This window comes from Calidris pugnax, unplaced genomic scaffold (genome assembly GCF_001431845.1).
Source record: "Calidris pugnax isolate Ruff unplaced genomic scaffold, ASM143184v1 scaffold72, whole genome shotgun sequence".
Lineage (NCBI taxonomy): Eukaryota > Metazoa > Chordata > Aves > Charadriiformes > Scolopacidae > Calidris > Calidris pugnax.
This window is the reverse complement of record NW_015090808.1, coordinates 1305705-1323799: the sequence shown is the minus strand read 5'-3', so window position 1 is coordinate 1323799 and position 18095 is coordinate 1305705. Positions and strand designations below refer to the sequence as shown.

Genomic DNA, 18095 nt, shown 5'->3' with positions numbered 1-18095 from the left:
GCGGATCTGGCGGGGGAGGCCGCGGGCGGGCCGGGAGGGGAGCGCTGCCTCCGGTTGCCGGCCGCCGTCCCCGCGCCGGGCGGTGACAGCTCGTCCCGGGGGCAGGCCCGGTGGCTGCGCAGCGGCAGGGAACGTCTTTTCCCCCCGGAGCGGAGCGGGGGCAGGGCCGGCAGCGGCGGCGCGGGTGCTGCGCCCTCCCCGGTGCGGCGGGGGCTGTGTCGGGCCGGGGGTTGTCCGGGCGGTCCGAAGGGGGAAGCGGTGTTCTGGCAGCTCTCCCCGGCGCTCCCGAGGCCGGGCGGCGTTCGGTGGTGCTGACTGCCGCCCGGTGTGTCCCCAGATCCAGAAGCTGTGTGACCGGGTGGCCTCCTCCACCCTGCTGGATGACCGGAGGGATGCCGTGCGCGCCCTTAAATCCCTATCCAAGGTAAGCACCCGACTTCCAGAAGAGCTGCACGGCTTTTTAACGCTTTCCTGATGTATTTCTTACAAAGCTCTGTTTGGACTTTGAGCCAGACCGTTAACTCTCCGGTTTTTCCCCCCGACAGAAGTACCGGCTGGAGGTGGGCATACAGGCCATGGAGCATCTCATCCACGTCCTGCAGACAGACCGGTAAGCAGGGTGCTGGCTCCTGGCACCCCCCTCCAGCGCAGAGCCAGGCCCCTCTCCCCGGCGGGGGCCGACAAAGGCTGAGGCAGTTGTGTGTCCCCACGGAGCCGGGGGGTGGCCGGGTTCCTCACAGCTCTGCTGGCACCCTGGCTTCTTGTCATCACAAACTTTAATCGTAGACCTTCTCAGAACAGCATTCCAGGAACTTGGATGAGGGACAGAAAGACCAGTTCTAGAGTCAAGACGGTGCCAAAGTGCATCTTAATGCTTCTGCTGGTGGCTTTCCACTACTGTGGAGAGGTAGATCCGAAATGACAACGTTAATTACATACAGTATTTGAAATAACCCGCATCAACCTGTTACTGGGCCAGAATTGGGAGGGAAGGAGTGAAGTCAGCAAATGTGTGTTTTCTCAGATGTGTGTCACCAAGTGCATGGGCAGAATGATTCTGTCATGGGGAGTAGGGCAGGTGTTTATACAGAAGGGTTCAAGTGCACGGGAGAGCTGGACTCCGTGGCTGCTGTGAAGTTTAAATACTTGATGTAGACTAGAATGTAGCGTCTGTGCAATCCAGCGTTTGAGGTATCTTTGCTACCCGTCTCCTCCTGCAAAGGGTGACGTTGCTGTCCCTGGCAGCGCCCACGTGTTGGAACTTGGTACCTCTTTGCAGCCCTCCCATTTAGTGCTTAGATAGGCAAGTGTATCCTGACAGGCCTTCACTCTGGATTTGAAAGGTAAAGTTGGTAAATAGATGTAAAAAAACCAGTCATGGGGGCACATGTGGGTACATGGGGGCAGGAGTGTGTCTTCTAGCACCGAGGCAAAGGAGAATGAGGAAGGCAGCAGCTCAGTCTCTAGAAGGAGGCATCTTGCTCCACTTACCTCTATGGGACAGGGATGACAAGGACCCTTCAGTGCTCAGCCAGAGGCTGCTGGTGGCCTTCCCTGCCTGGCCAGTTCTGCAGACAGTAAGAGGGAAGGTTATAGGAGTAGCTGTCCCTGACGTGAAGGGGAAGCCCTTCAAAAAAGGAGGTCAAGGAGCCTGCCTTCATCCACTTATCTGCTCTTGAGGCCAGATTTGAACTTTGCGAAGGGAGGCGGGGCTCTGCTGATCTCCTTTCCTTTGAGGTGCCAACCCCAACCCTTCGGGGCAGGAGCTTGAGAGCTTTGCTGTGCTTTTTGGGCTCCAGTTGTCCCTTTGGGATATGTGTGTGCTGGGGCTCTGTGTAGATGTCTTGTGTGACTCAGGCTGAACATCTTTCTGGGTTTTGGGCTGAAAAAAATGCTGTCTTGCCCAACGTGTTGGTAGACAGGTTTCCTATGGCATGTTCTGTGGTGGAGCAGCAGCTCAGCTGGGGTTCACTTGAGAGCTCTGTTGTATCCTCCGTGTCTGACAAGTTCAGGTGTGTGTTGCAGGTGGTGTGACCCCACCGTTTGGTGTCAATGACTGTAAAGATGGACCTTTCCTGTGCACACCTTGGGTGCCCTGAAGCTTTCTGCAGAAGTAGAATATGCTCATTTTCTCCCCTTGTCCTCCTCTACCATTTTTTTTTTTTTGGCATTGCAGCTGTTTAAGATTATGTTTAAGAAGCAGCAGAGCAACTTCAGAGAAAAGAGAAGTCAATGATTGACTCAAGTTGTCTCCTCACATGTCACCCTGTTCATGCAAGCGACTCCCACGCGCTGGTCCTGTAGGGTGACTGTGGTGTTGTGAAGCTGAAGGTTACAGGAGGTCTGATTTGCTTAGAAATATGAAAGGACCAGGAAAACAGTACGTTGAGGTCAAAGCAGGGACTTGTGTTTTCCTCTTGTAGCTTAGCTTTAGGTCAATGTGCCTTTTCAGTGATGGGCCTGAGGATGGCCAGTTGAGGGTGGGTGATGGAGCTCCTGAGGTGAAGCTTTTTGGCCATGAAGCTGCGGATGGTTGTTACCTTACTGACAGGACATGCTGTACGCCTGGAGGTGCTGTGGTTGGTGTGCATCACGAACGTAATCCCCGAGATTCCCCTCTTAGTTCCCAGTTGAGTAGAAGCAGGGCTTGGGCTGTACCAGGTGAGGCTTCATCTGCTCTCCAGCCTTTTTTGCAGGGCTGGGGTGGAAAGAATTGCAGAGGAGGAGCCAGCAGCAGGCACAGGCTCTCTGAATTTGCAGCGCCCGGGTGGACTTCATAGCTGTGTACAGAGACTGTAACGTGAGAACAGTGACAACTGGAGGCATGCTTTCCTGCTATGTATTTACCAAAAATTAATGGAATAGCTCAAGATGCACAAGTGTTTGATCTGCAGCAGCATCTGTCTCGCTGGAATATGCGATAGCAATATGAAAAAGTGCAGCAACTTTGCTGGTAAGAGATGGTTATTTCCTAATGCAAATAAGCTCATTGTGAAATCAGTACCTAATCGAAAAGTCATTTGGTTTTAAGACCTCCTCAGCCAGGTACAATAGCACAGCTCTTATATTTTCTGAGAACTACATTTACTATTATTCGTGTAGCCCTGGAGTAAGAAAGTAGCTGTCTCTCATTTCCGGAGCATCACCTGATTTTGGTGAATCAGTTGTGCCTTCCTTTGGAATCTGGAGTGAAGCACAAGTGAGGGCACCAGCTCTGCAGCAGTAGTTCTCTCCTTCCTTCCAGGTGCAGCCTCGTTGCTCTGCTAATCATTTACTTCCCTTGTAGGGAATCATGCTTTCCTTTAGCTCTTGGTGTTATAAGGCATGCTGCTATTTTCTTAACTCTGAATTTGTTAGTGCAAGGTGAGAGGCATTTATAGCTTCACCCATAACTTCAGCAGGGAGGAGGGCAGGTCTGCACGGCCGTGCTGAAATGGTGAGTGCTTCTTGTGTCCTGTCCTCATCTCTGTCCCCAGCTCTCACGCTGCTGCCTGGGGCTGCGTGCAGCCTTCATCCCGCAGCAGAAACACACCGCTGCTGTCTCGGGGATGAACGTGGTCATTATGTAGTTTTCTTGTAGATTGCCTTAAGCTGTCTCCTGCCTGAGAACTTAAAACTTCTCTAGAAAACTGCCTTCTTTCACTAGTTTTTCAGCGAAGGTCATCAGCCATCCTGGGCCTGATAACGCTCCTGGGTCAGCCTTTACACATCCTGGACCCTTACACCAGTGTTCTTTTGCCATATGTGTATTTTGTAATATGAAGTAGGAACTGTGATCTCCTAGAGGACTTTCCCTGACCTGCTGTCTAGATGTTGCCATATCCCACCAGGGATTATTTTGAAAAGTTATTGGGCATTGCGTAGAACAGGCCAGCCCTGCTTAACTGTTGGTGTGGGAGAAGGCACCCCAGCGAGGAGTCAGCCTCATCTTTACCTGCTTTGGTTCGACTTCTATAACAAGGTTTTTAAATTTCAGCATGACAATTCTCGTAGTCTGAAACCTAATATGAACCAAAGAGAAAGAATTCTTTTCTTTTTTTTTTGTTAAGGTACAGACCTCATTTATGTGCTCTTAGTTCCAAGTCTTAATATGTTTTGCATTAAAATCTCTGTAACAGATAATATAAGTGTCATTACCCCTTTGATAGCTTTTCCATGACTTGAGTTTTCAGAGGTAACAAAAAGCCCTCCTTCCCAGGCAGGCTGTGATTGATGACATGACAGAAACCCTCTGCTTTTCCTGACAGCGTGGATGGTGCTTGTCTCTGTTCTGACAGCGGGGTGCTGTAGCTTTGGAAGAATAGGTAGAAGCATGTTTGGGGCACCCTACCTGGGCAGGACGATACAGGGGTGCCTTCGTGTCCATCAGAGTATTTTTTGCTCTTTTTTGTGCACTGTCATCTCGGTCAAGCGCTGCATAGAAGCCCAAGGCAGAGGGAAGATGCCCGAGGGGGCTTATGCTGGGTTGTTGCATTGTGTAAAGGCCGTGTCTTCTATGGATGTCTGAGGGAATGGAAGGCTATTTCTTGACTGGTTTTTCACTACAGAGCAAAAGCTGCACAAGTTCAGTCCGAGCAGAATAATCAATAAAAGGGTGCGTGTGGTGAAGAGCAGATGGTAGCCAGGCAGCAAACAGCAAAGATGGGATGCTGCTCTCCTCGGTCTGTGACATGCTCCGCTCTCCTCAGGAGAAACAAGCCCTGCCTTTGCCACATCTACATAAAATCTGCTTACTCTTCTGTAGCTGCTGTCATTTCCCAAGTGAGGGAAAGCAAAAGCAAGGCTGCAGCCTGGGTTGTGGTTTTTTTTTTGTTTTTTTTTTAAGTCTCCAAGAAATAATTTCTGTGTGTTTTTCAGATGTGGAATTGTTTCAGTTCTATGAGAAGGGAAACTATAGGCTCTGTAGGGTTGTGTTGGAGAACTAAAATTATGATAAAGGGAAGACATAAGCAGGCTGGAAATATCAGCATACCTGCTGGATGAGACACTTTCCATGGACTAAAGGGTCCGTGTAAAAGACTCAGAGTCTTTTAAGTGTCTTTTAAGAGACTTAAGAGTCTTTTAAGTCCGCTCGCTTAGACTAACAGTTTGGTGGAGGAGGAGATATTATTTTTTTTTTCCCCTTTTGTGGTGGTATGAGCTGAGTGACACACCGAGGAAAGGGAGGACATCATCAGGGCCAGGATTCAAATCAAAACCCGATGTGAAAGAACAAACTCTGCTGACACCTGATTACTTCTGCCTTTGGGTGCAGCGTGCGAGCGGAGGGAAGGGAGGTACCGCTGTGACAGCTCGCTAAAGCCTTGCTGTGGTGGTGCAGGAAACATAGGGACCGATTGCTCCATTCTGTCCTCTCTAGGGTGGTGGCTCACCTCCAGGCACCTCTAGTTTTCTTGGTTCCTCCTGTAGGTCTGTCATCTTTAATTAGTGGTCTAGCAGAGATAGTTGCCCTCAATTAAGGCTTGGCTTTTAAGTTTGCTGGTTAGACAGGTTGGTTTTTAGGCCTCTGAACCAGCCTAGTAGCTTCTTAAAATGCAAATTTATCCTTGGTGTGGAGGCCTTACTTTGCATGCTTTAGGGATCAGCGACAGCAGATACTGAGGAGTTTGAAGGAGCGGTCCCGTTCCACCAGGGTGCTCTTTGAGTGCTGGGCAAGCTGTGACAATAGCCACGGTGTGTCCTCTGCAGCCTGGGGTGCCTGCCTTTGGGACGTTAGGGTTCCTGTTTCTTTGGTTTTTAATCAGCCGTGCTTTCACTTTTTTCTGCTTTATGGGCAACAAAGCAAGCAGCAAAAATGGTTACATCACCCCCCCAAAACTCTTGCACTGGGTCTTTGTTTTAGCGTAGGGTTTATGGATTGTTTAGGCTTTTTAATGCAGAAGAAACAGGTTTCTCTTAAAGCAGGGTTCATTAAGGGCAGAGTCTTGGTGTAAGCAGGTGACCTCATGCTTTGGGGTTGGGTTGGCTGCCCAGCAGCTTCCTGGGGATGCTTGGAGTTCAGAAACCTGTAATAACTGGGTGTAGTCCCAGTTGGTGACAGGGGGGCTGGCCTGTTTGGGACAATCCACAGTTGTCGTCATTGGGTTCACGTGGAGCACAAGGCCTGGCCCCTGGTTCTCGGGGTCGGGGCAGCAGGGAGGGTCTTCCCTGCGTTGGGGCTGGAGCTCCTCTGCAGCTTCCTTGGGTGACCAGATCCCTCCCAGAGGTTGCTCCTGGTTTACTCGAGGAGCAGGTTGGAAGGAGTGACTCAGGAAATGGAAGACACACTTACAGTGAAGCTTCCTGTGATCATCTTGTGTCACCAGACCTTCTGGATGTGGCCACCTGAGGGAATGGAACTGGGAAAAGGAGTTTGGCTCCACTTAGGGCCAGGACAACTCATGGTTATGTGGTATCACAAAACGTCTGTCAGCATCAGCCCCTCTCACTCTAATGCTGCAAAGGGAGCTGCCTCTGCAGAAAAACAATGTTGTAAGAGTAGTTGGAAATAAGTTATTAAAGAAAAGTGGTTCTTTCGTTTGCAGTTCAGATTCTGAAATAATTGGCTATGCCTTGGACACTCTCTACAATGTAATATCGAATGACCTAGAAGAGGAGGAGCAAGGTAAGCCCTTGGTAGTAATAGTTGTTCTAACTGTGGGGTGCTTTCCTGGGTGGTTTTGTTCACATTGTAAGATGTAATACTCTGATTTAATAATGCTTTGTGATTGTGTAGCTGTTACGACAATGCTAAAAGTCTTGTTGTATGCAACTTGCATTAAACTAATAATGAACAACTTCTTTATGAATTAAAAAAACTACATTCTGTGAACAGCAGCCAGGTTGGAATGGGATAATTAATTGTTTTTTCTAGTTTGTAAATGGGAATGGACAGTGCTGGCTGTTGCTGTCAAATGGGGCACTGCTATCTGATGATTTAACAAGGATATTGAGAGAGATAAGGTGTGAAAACCTAATTTTCCAGCCCTGCTGGGGCACTTTAGAAAGAGACTCTGCCTGTCCTTCCCAGGGTCGTTGGGTGCAGAAGCAGACACTGCACAGCTGGGCTCTGAAACCCCCTCACCCTCCTGCCTTTATTGTATTTTTTGAAAGCCTTTCTTGATAGGCCATAAAAACTGGTCTCAAAGGCTGGTGGTTGGAGCTGTTAAAAATAACCCCGTATTTCACAGAGACATGAGTGCGCTGAAGAAAAGGACAGCAGTAGGTTTGGGCAAGAGGAATGTTCTTAAAACTAACTCCATGAATTGGAGCCGTGAGTGCCCAGGCTGAAGAAGAGCCAGATGTTCCTGAGAAGTAACCCAGCTGTGGGTTATAACCATTCCAGGCAGGACAGTCCGAGTGTCCCTGGCTTCAGCATCAAGGACAGGCCTAGGGAAAGGGGATGGGGTCTGGCTGAGGGCCGTGCCAGGGTAGTTGGAGAGGAGGGCTCGATCAGAGCCCTTTGTCAGACACAGCCAGGGTGGCCTTGCCCCCATCACCATCTTGGGTGGAGTGGAGACCAGGTACCAGTTACACTAATGCAGCCAACTGCCAGGTAGGTGACACTCTGGTAGGGTATCCCTTCTGCTTTGGGGTGAAGGAACATGAAAATCCATCATACTGCTTGTCTGAAAAGAATCAGAGGTCTTGGGCAAACACCAGTACAGTGTGAGCAAAAGGATAAATTTCAGATGAGTGAATATCTGAGAGTCCATAACATCCTGCATTTGCCATGGACCTCAAGAGTCTCTCTAGTTCCTGACAGTGCTTGTACCTCACTTTTCAGTTTCCCTTACGTCTAGTGGGGTGCCAGTGCTCGTGGGAATGGGCAAAATATGAGGTGACACTGCCGCTTGAGCTGAAGTCTCTTGTCTGCATTATCTACCCCAAGATAATTCTTCAAAGGCTCCTTAAGTGATAAATAGCCTAATGGAGAGTAGGTGAGGGCTCTCCAGAATGAATAAATGTCTACCAGGATGTTGGCACCCAGGTTGTGTGTCCTTTCGCAGTGCCTTCTGCAATGACCTGTCTCGTCTCAGGGAGCTGCCAGAGACCTGCAGGCTGAAAGCCACCTGTGATGTTATTGTTAACCACCTCTCCAATTGTCACTTTCCTTACTTGCCCTTCTTTCCCTTGGCCATCCAGTTGCCTGATCTTGATGACGGAGGTTTTGAACAAGATCAGAGTTTTACGGTGCTGGTGAATCCCTGTAGTGCCCTTGATAGGGATGTTATTAGCAGTCTCTTACGAAGAGCAAAGAATTGACAAACTTGAGTTATGTGTGTGCGATCACCAGTGTTTTAAGAGTTCTGGGGTTGTTTGGTTTGGCCACTTCCACAAGAACTGCGTGAAGGAGTGATTGCTGCCATAGAAAGCCAGGCCATAGAAAGCTGCTTTGAAAACCTGAGCTTGTGCTGTTTGGAAAGCTGTTCAACTTGTAAACCTTTCTCTTGTTTCTTTTTCTTTTATCTGCACTGACAGATGATTCTGAAGGTAAAAGAACCTTTACTTATACAAATACAGCACTTTGTTTTAGGCCTAGTTGCTACTCACACCCTTAACTCTTGCTGCTGTTTAAAAAGGACACTGTAAAGACTTGCTTTGGGGCCCAGTGAAAGCTCTTTGCATTCTGCTCTACGCGTTTGCTTTGGAGCTGGACTGTCTTCCCAATTTTATTTCTCATGTGATTTGGGCACGGTGAACGCCAGCAGATCTCCAGAGATTGTTCTGGTTTAGGAAGCCATCAAAGCGTGCAGCTTCAGCACTGGTAGGACTTTAATGGGCAAGGTTTGTGAGCAGAGTTTCTGTGGTCAACACTGCGGGTGAGCACCCTTCACAGTGTCTCTTTTAAGCAATGCATGTTGAAATACAGTGTGTGCTTCTGCCCTCTTACCACTAACGCTTTGTATGTTCTCCTCCTTTAAACTGGTTTTATAAAAATGCGCTTCATCTGTTTATTTTAAGATTAAATTCTAACTTGCAGTGCTGCGTGTTAGTAAATCCCTCGGAGCTAATCTTAATAGATGGAAGTCATTCTCTCTGAGCCCTGTGAATGTGTAGATTTTATTAAAGAGTGGTTACTGGCAGGAGTCTTGTTCCAGGATCCCTGGTGTATCCATGTAAGGAGAAGATGCGGTTTCACTTTGTTTGTTTGTTTCTTTCTTTTTTTTAAATTTAGTAGAAGAAATACTGATAGGAAAAAGGAATAGTTGAGAAAAGAAAAAAAAAAAAAAAAAAAAAGAAAAAATGACAACTTTAATTTGGCCTTTTAATAGAAGATTCTTAAGCATCCTGAAGTAGAGCCAAGCTTCTGGAATAAGTTGTGTGTCTTGCTGTGTGAGTTGTGTGTGCTGCTCAGGTTCTGCCTCAGCACCTGGGACTCGTGCAAGGACAGAGTTGGACTGGGAGGAATCCATAGTTCAGACACTTGCCATTTGTAGCTGAGTTTGGGCATAAGGACAAGATGTTCAGTGGCAGCTCAGGGAAAACTCAAAATGAAAGATTTTGACCTAAGCACCTATATAAAAGGAAAAATGTTCATGTCTGTGGCTCTCCTTGGTGTGCGGGGAGCTCTAGCGTGTGCGATCCCTGTACGGTTCCCAGTGGAGCTGCCTCTTACTGGGCAGCAGGGAGTGAGCCCCTGGGCTCCTGTGGAGTTGCTGTACAGAATCACAGAATCTTCTAGGTTGGAAGGGACCTTAAAGATCATCTTGTCCAACCGTCAACCCAACTGACAAAAATAGACACCTGCACAACAAACAAGAAGCATCACCATCACTAAACCAGACCTCCCAGCACTACATCAACCTGTCTTTTGAACACCTCCAGGGATGGGGCCTCAACCACCTCCCTGGGCAGCCCATTCCAATGTCTGATAACCCTTTCAGTGAAAAAATTTTTCTTAATATCCAGCCTGAACCTCCCCATCCCTGGGGTTTTGTTTATTTGTGTGAACTAAGCCAGCAGTGCCCCAGAGATGACGAGCCCCTCGCTTCAGAGAGCTCGCTGTGGGACTGGTACGCTGCAAGCCCCACGTGCCTGGGCTAGAGTTATTTTTGCACACACTCTGCCCTCCCTTTTGTCAGCTTTTGTTAGTATTTCATAACCTCTGCAGCTAAAAATGTAGAGCAGGCTGGTGCTGCTTCTCTCTCCCTCTTGTAAGCGACCTACGGATAAGCTGGCTTCAAGGGAGAAGTACAGCCATCCTCCACGAGGGACGTGGGCAGCTCCTCCTTCCTGGATTGGAAATCCTTTAAAAATTAAGTGTTATGAACTGACACCTTGCAGCGAATCACCACTGCCAATGGTTTGAATTGGGCTGCTTGAATAAAAACTATTTTCTTGGCCCCAGATTTTTATAGTAGAGTCCTTCACATCCTCCATTCTGCAGTAGCCCTGACAAGGTACAGAGATTGAAGACTGTGTGTGGTCTTTGACCCTGTTTATAGCTGCTGGGTCGTTAATGGTTCGTTAGTGGCTCCTCGATAAGGCAGTAGATCCCACAGTTTAGGCAGGAGGAAAAAAATCCTTGTTTTGCCTTTGCTTAAGCAAATCAGACCTTTGGATGAATTTAGTGGCTTTGCCCCCTATTTTCCGTGCTTTCTGTCCCTGAGCTGTGGTTCCCTCAGCTGCTGTGGGACGGTGTCACGATGCTGGATGTCCTTCTGTGTGATTTGTGGGGCAGCCCCGTTCCCAAGAGGAGCAGCGGTGCCTTTCCAGCAGCTCCTCAGCGAAGCTTCAGGCTCCCAGCTGCCCAAAATGGGAGGTTTTGGGGAGAAAGCAGGAAAGCAGAAGGTGTTTGGGGCGGTGTAGGGAGAAGGGTGCTTGGCTGGAGCTGGGTGTGGGTGGTTAGCCTGTGCTCGCTGGCTTTCTGTGCTCTCCTGAGAAGCCTCGTGTAAACACGACAGGCAAAGCACCAACCTGTTTTTTAAACTGGAGGAGAGACTCGCTTCATAGGGGGTGGCCGCTGGATTTGAACCACTGCTGAGGTCTCGGGGACTGTACTGCACGTGAATGAAATGTCTTCTCTTCCTGGACAAAATGAAAGTGTAATAAAAGCAACTCCCTTTGAATTGGAATCACTCTTCCCATTTTTCAGCTGAAATTCCTTAGCTATGCCAAGCAGTAGTCCTTACAGAGGACTGGTTTGTGAAATAGCTTTGTACGTTGTTGCTCAGCCGAGGAAAAACAGCAGTGGGGCAGAGATGCTTTTTGCATGTTTTCTGCTGGTTTTTGTTTGTGCAGAAATAACAGTGTAAGATGAAATTCATGTGCTACCCCAGTTCTACACAACTGAAGAGTGGCATTTCATTTCCCTCGTGAAATTAATTCACATTCCAAGACTGGGAGGTTTTGCTGCTTGTCTGTTTCATGCTTCTTACTCTCCTGATGTTTAGGTCTCTTCTGTTGCTAAACCAAAAGAAATGAGGTGTTTGAGCCATTTAGCTTGAGATGGTTTATATTCCATCCACCTCTCTCTTCAAGGCTCTTGCTCTGAAACGTGCTTTGCTTTAGCACATTCCTTATGGGGAACTTCTCCACGGGCCCAGTTCAGCTGCAGGTGAACAAAGCCACTTTGGGGCTTCTGCTCCTCCTCTGCTGGGAGGGTTCTCTGTTCCTCTCAGAAGTCTCTGCTGGGTTATATCCATAACAGGCAATGTGGGGGTGAGAACTCTGGTTAGATATGATCAATGAAAATAGGATTTTTTTCTTGTAAAGAGTTTGTTTAGTAGATTCTTGGTTCCCTCACATTTTTACAAAAAAATACCACCCAATAAAAGTTACATTTAGAGCCATGTAGGTTTTCTCTTTTGTGCAAAGCTTGTGTCAGTGTTTTTTTTGAAAATAACTCGATTAACAGTATAGCAGTGACTCTAAGCCTTATTTTCACCCATGGCCCTATTTCAGTAAGAATAAAAACCACAACTACCACAAGTTCTTCCAATTGTGTGTTGTAATACCTTGGTTTTTTTACTATTACAGAAGAAAACTCACCAAAACAAGTTGATGATTTGGGAAGTCAGTTTACAGAGATTTTCATTAAGCAGCAAGAAAATGTCACGCTTTTGTTGACTCTTGTGGAGGTGAGTAACAGAGTCTTTTCTTGGAATACTGAGAGAGATGTGGTGCTGTACAGGGAGGCTCTCTTCGTGGACAAAGCTGGTTTTGTCCTTCTAGTGAAGCCCGTGTCCAATGTGAGGTGTTCTTAGACATAGTGAATGTGGGGTTGGAGGGGAGTGAAGACCATGACCTGGATGAACGCCGTTAGTGCAGCTTTTAAAGCAGCGTAATGCTGAAAGGGGTTTAGGTATTTGATTTGAAACAGTAAAAATTATTTCCCCACAAACAGTAACTATTGTCACTCACGCAAGGATAATTTTTCAGATGATCATTAAATAATAATGAGATAGTAATGCCTGTTGAGATGCAGTTCAAGCAGACAGGGTGACTGCTTTCCATCAGCATGATGCGTTTAACTCTCTTCCAGTGGCTATATCCTCAAGGACTGCCTCTTTTTTCAGCTGTTAAAAATCTTGCTTCCAAGTTAAGAATATGATGTGCTTCCTTCGTAGTCCATCTTCAGTAAAAAGATGATGTTCTATTCTTCCCATAGGGAACTTCTGTCATGCTTTCAGCAGCATTAAACATTTGTCGGTAGATCTGAGGCTTAATCCCCCAGTGCTGAGTGTTGGCCACAGTAGATGGAAATGCCAGTCAGGAGCACAGTTTTGTAGACTGTGGTTAGTAGTCAGTAAAATTATCTTGCTGAAACTTCTGCTTGCGGCTGGCAGTCCTATAAAACTACTTGGGGAGTGGAATATGTTGGCTTATAAATACATTTCTGAGCTGCATAAATGCAATGCGTATCGTAGGAAAATCCAGGATGTACTTGATTGATGTATCAGTTCCAAGTCAGAATAGGGCCTTCCTCTGCAGGAGGATTTTATTGGTCCAAATCTGAGATCTGCAAGTTTAAAACATTGAGCATCCCTCCTAAAGATAGGTGAAACCTATAGGTGGAGCTGCGTGACTGCTGAATTGCACACAGGTGTCATCTGATAAAAATGTCTATAGTGTTGTGCAGAGCTGGAACCTTGCAATGTGTTTTGTACATTGCATTTTGTAGATTTTGTACGTTATCCATTCTTTTTCTCTGCAGATGCCTTAGTTCAGCATGCTCTTTGCTGGCAATGTTGTGCCATTCAGGGTTTCTCCTGTGCTAGAGTCCGCTTTAGAAAAAGTTTTATGAACCATCTAGCCTGTTTGGCTAGAAAATTGATTAGCTACCACCTCCCTGCAGCAAGTAGAGTGGAGATCCTTACGTTGGCCAGTGCCTGAGGTGGGTTGGGTGCTGAGGAAAGGATAGCACACACTTAGTTTTCATTTATAACTAGGAACAGAGTTAAATAAGACTGCTTGTCCAAATTAGTGATCTACTGGCTTCCTGCTTTAAAACCAGCAGGATGAGAAGTATGGAAAGCTCTGTGAGAGAACACATGGCCCAGACACCAGCTGCTGAATGAGTTAGAGCTGACCTGGGGAGCCCAAAGGTTTGTTGTGGTCAGTCAAGTGTGTCCGTGGACTCTGTGCTTCTTGAGCTTTCTCTTGCTGACAAGACTCAATTTTAACACAGAAGCTGCTGCTACTCTTTGGGAATAGGAAGAAGATACAAAAGGGCTTGCTTTTCTTTCCCTCATGGATGTCAGGGCAGTATCAGACTTGACTGTTTTTTAGAAAGAAGTAGCTAGGAAAGTATCCCAGAAGAGAGAGAAGAAGGGAAACTGTGAGGAGTTCACATTGCTGATAATAAAATAACCACAGGGCAGGGTAACGTTTTGACTTGCTGGTCATGTGCTGTAAGAGGATGGATGGAAAAAGAAATTGAGAGGAGATGAAATTCCTTGTCTGTCTGGTGCCTGTTCCTAGCTGGTGTCTAGACGAGAAGGCTGAATGCTGAGGAATTAATTTCTTGATGTACTCCTCTCCATCTCTGCAGGAATTTGATTTCCACGTTCGTTGGCCTGGAGTGAAACTACTTACATCTCTCTTAAAGCAGCAAGGACCTCAGGTGCAGCAGATAATTCTTGTCAGCCCTATGGGTAAGTGTTTGAGTTATTGCTGATAAACTTGAAGCTGGAAGCTGAGCAGATAGCATGGCAGAGGGCTAGAGGAGTCTCCAGCAAGGTGTTTTAAAGACCTTCAGCATTAAAAAGCTGCACCTTTTTAATGCTCTTTTTAAAAATATGTTTCTTGCAGGTGTTTCCAGACTTATGGATTTACTAGCAGACTCTAGGGAGGTTATACGAAATGATGTAAGTACAGAACAAAGGCAGTTTATCCTCTTTATAAGCAGTAACTGTCAGTTGAACTGCTTGGTACTTGTGCAGAATTAGGATTAAGTTAAACGAATGCATGTGAAGAAATGATTGTGGTTGCTACTTGGGAATATTTCATTCCTTAGTTGAGTTGGGTGGCTTTTGGATGCCTCGTCACCCTTCACACCACAAAGTGAAACTGTTACTGTGTGTTTTAATGCAGACATGGACCCTGGTGTAGGGTTTTCCTGGTAGGTTAGCTCATCTTTCTCTTGGCCTTCTGGCAGGTTCACTGCAGTTCCTCTTCACTCATCAGGTGCCAAAGTGCTCTAATTACTGACAGAAGGATACTTTCCAAGTTCCCTCTTCTGTATAGTCACTTGGTGTCCTTCTTAATAGTACTGTGCTTCTATTTTTAAGGCACGAGGGAACTTGTCTGTGGTGGGTTTTGTTGGATGTGCCGAGTTGCACATCTCTCCTGTGATTCTGGCCAAGGGTTATGCTGCTGATTTATCATCCTTCTAAGAGCTGTGACTTGTGAAAAGCCATGTAGTTCCAGTAAAACTAAGTTTAATTTCTTCTCTCCCCCACCTGTCAAGGGAGTCTTGTTGTTACAGCAATTGACAAAAAGTAACGCAGCCATACAGAAGATCGTTGCCTTCGAAAATGCCTTCGAGAGACTTCTGGATATCATCACAGAAGAAGGAAACAGCGATGGAGGTATGGAAGTGTCCAAGATCTACCCATAGTCTTGTGCTTCTGCACGGACTCTTGGATGTTGATGTTTACAGGCTGACATTAGTATGGAATTGGAGCTGGGTCGGTGGGTAGAAGGATCAAAACACATCCTAGTTTTGATCACACAAACCGAGCAAAACCAGATGGAGCAAGTCGGCAGGGTTTCAGCATCCTTTGAGAACTAATCTTGAGATATTTGGTTAAAACATCAGTTAATTTCTCTGAGCACGTGTGCGTGAGTTGGCGTGTTCCTGCTTGGCTTAGGTCTGTGAATGGATGTGCTTTGAGTGGAGTGTGGGATGTGTGTGTGCTGCATCTGTCACTTACCGCGTTCAGCATCTGCATCCCTCCTGCGAGACCCCTGTGTGCTTGGGGTGGCTGGAGTAACAGCTTCCTGAGCTTCCTCAGCCTCCCTGGTATCTCCACTCTTCTGTCAGCTCCTCGCCAAATCATTTGCCTGTTGGGGAGTGGGACAGGATAAAAAAGATGAGCATAAATGATGCAGCGCTTAAGTGCTTTTTTTTTTTTTTTTTTAAATTAGCAACACGTTATGAGTTTACCCCGAGTTGTAGTTTGCTACAGATCTATTCCAGTAACAAGACAGGTTGCTGTCCCATGACCTTTCTGTGGGCAGCAGGAGCAGTTAATGCTTCTCTCCCAGCTGAATTATTCCAGGTATGTTGGCATGGGAGGATTAACCAAACCCTCGATTCAAAGCTGCTATTTTTAGGTAGCTAATAATTGTAGGAGACTTGGTATGTAAATTCCTAAGTGCTAAGAGTTCTCTGCTTCCCTCCTACATGTCCATTCCTCATCTGCAGCAGGGGTGGGAAGGGGGAATGTGCCAGCTGGGCTCTGCTCCCCCACTCCCAAGTGTGTGTTGGCAGAAGTGCAAGGAGTAAGTCTGTATCCCTCCTGCCCAGTCTGGATTCAGAGCCATCCCAGCAGTACCAGAGCCAGGCTGCCCTCCTTCCTGCTGCCTTCTGGTCAGACTTATCTACGGATTTTTCTCTTCACAGACTACACAGTGAAATTGCTTCTCCACCAAAATAACCCAAAAAGTAGCTTTGAAATGAGTTGATGATGCAGCCAGTGGTTAAAGAGAACGAATGTGCAATCCAGTGGGAATTGCTGTGTTTGAATCATGATGCAGTTGAAGAGAAACCTCATTTTAGTGCTCGCGATGCAGAGAGACTGCATAGCCTGGCTCTGAAGTAGGGATGCTTCAAAACACAAAGGGGTTGTGAGGCTTTGTTTGAAGTTTTTCCCATTCCTACCCAGTTAATTCAGACAAACTGTGTATTCTTTGGAAATAACGTTTTTCCTTCAGACTTGTGGAAGAAACACAAGTATGGTTTCCATGGAAATACGCTGGATGAACATTGATGTTTTTCATTTAGAGTGACATTTGATTATATTTTCATGCATGAGGTTCACAGGTTTTGATCCAAATCTAATGTTTGTTAAGAACAAAGAGTTCAGAAGTGTGTGCTCTGTTCCTTCTAGAACATACTCGGTGTGTGGAGAAGCTGGTTAGTTTCCTATGGGTCATCTTTTGATTAATCTTTTGTTTTTTTATCCCACCAGGAATAGTAGTGGAAGACTGTCTCCTCCTATTACAAAACTTGTTGAAGAATAATAATTCCAATCAGAATTTCTTCAAAGAAGGTTCATACATTCAGCGTATGAAGCCTTGGTTTGAAGTTGGAGATGACAACTGTGGGTGGTCTGCACAGAAAGTAACTAATCTTCACCTCATGCTGCAGGTAAATCACTTCCTCTAACTCTTTAGTGCTGATGTCAGCACTTTTTCAGCTCTACTGCAATGAGGAGTGAGTGTAATGTCACAGTTAACTGCGAAATCCACGTGGTGTTTAGCTCAGAATTAGCGACCAACATTGATGAGATGTACTGCTTCCAGCACGAATTCTGAATTTGTAATGCTGGCGAATTGCATGACTTCATTTCTCCTAACTTCAGATGTAACAGTCATTTCAGTTAAATACATAATTAGGGGTGTTCTGTATAAAGAATCCTCCTGTATGAATTCACGGATACCTTTGGGGCGTTAACTGAGTTCCAGCAGTGGCCTCCATTCTGGGTTCATAATTGTTGATTGTTGGTCACCTTCCCTTCTGCTTCCCCCTCCAAAAAATGACACGAGGTTTTCCTCTTCTGTGGCACTTTGTGTGGAAGCTGAAGGTCGTTTCTCCCTTTCTGAAATGTAGCTCTGACAAATGGTAAGCCCAACGAGAGAACAGTTACAGCTTGATGTCTCATCGCTTTGTTGCAACATTTGCAATGGAGTCAGATATTTGGAGATTTTGGAGGGTTTCACTGAACTCAAAACCAAATGGCTGTCAAAATCAAATCTAGTAAGGAGATGGACATGCTGTTTAATTGTTGTCTTCTACGCCCGTTTTTAGGAGCGATTCTATTTCATGGCCAAACTTGAAATGGGTAAATTTGGTTCGTGCTGCATTTCAGGCTCTTCATGTAGAAACTGTCTTTTTCCCCCCAGCTTGTGCGGGTTCTGGTGTCTCCCACGAACCCCCCTGGTGCCACCAGCAGCTGCCAGAAGGCCATGTTCCACTGCGGGCTGTTACAGCAGCTCTGCACCATCCTGATGGCAACTGGAGTTCCTGCTGACATCCTTTTTGAAGTAAGAGGGAGCCGAGGGATGGAGGGATGGGGGGAAGCAGGAGTCATCAGGGATAACTGGTTGCTGCAGAGACAAACTGAAACTATAGTATTTGCTAAGAAAGTATTTCAGATGCCAGAGATGCTGGTTTCCTGTGTGGGCAATGTAAATGTAAGAGAGTATTTTACATTATATTCTGCAACCAGAAAATACTCTTGAATCATTTTGAGTGATGTAGGTAGGAGGTTACGGCTCAGATATAACTATCCATTTAATTTTTTTCTTTGCCCTTTCTATAGACCATTAATACTGTATCAGAGGTCATTCGAGGATGCCAGATGAATCAAGACTACTTTGCCTCTGTTAACGCACCTTCTAATCCACCAAGGTAGAGGAAGAAAAGTGTTTAACTGTGTTAGGTA

General features: G+C 46.4%; 1 protein-coding gene across 1 annotated transcript in view; it reads left to right on the top strand.

Annotated features, from left to right (window-relative positions):
- The first annotated feature begins 328 nt into the window (after window positions 1-328).
- Window positions 329-18095, top strand: part of USO1 (USO1 vesicle transport factor) — a 33675-nt gene continuing 15908 nt past the window's right edge. Inside the window, exons 1-11 of the mRNA XM_014938357.1 lie at window positions 329-424; window positions 546-610; window positions 6525-6604; window positions 8461-8472; window positions 11962-12062; window positions 13976-14078; window positions 14236-14291; window positions 14894-15014; window positions 16620-16798; window positions 17554-17694; window positions 17973-18061. Of these exons, the coding sequence (XP_014793843.1) occupies window positions 576-610; window positions 6525-6604; window positions 8461-8472; window positions 11962-12062; window positions 13976-14078; window positions 14236-14291; window positions 14894-15014; window positions 16620-16798; window positions 17554-17694; window positions 17973-18061 (917 nt within the window). The 5' untranslated portion in view covers window positions 329-424; window positions 546-575. The remainder of the gene's footprint in view (window positions 425-545; window positions 611-6524; window positions 6605-8460; window positions 8473-11961; window positions 12063-13975; window positions 14079-14235; window positions 14292-14893; window positions 15015-16619; window positions 16799-17553; window positions 17695-17972; window positions 18062-18095) is intronic.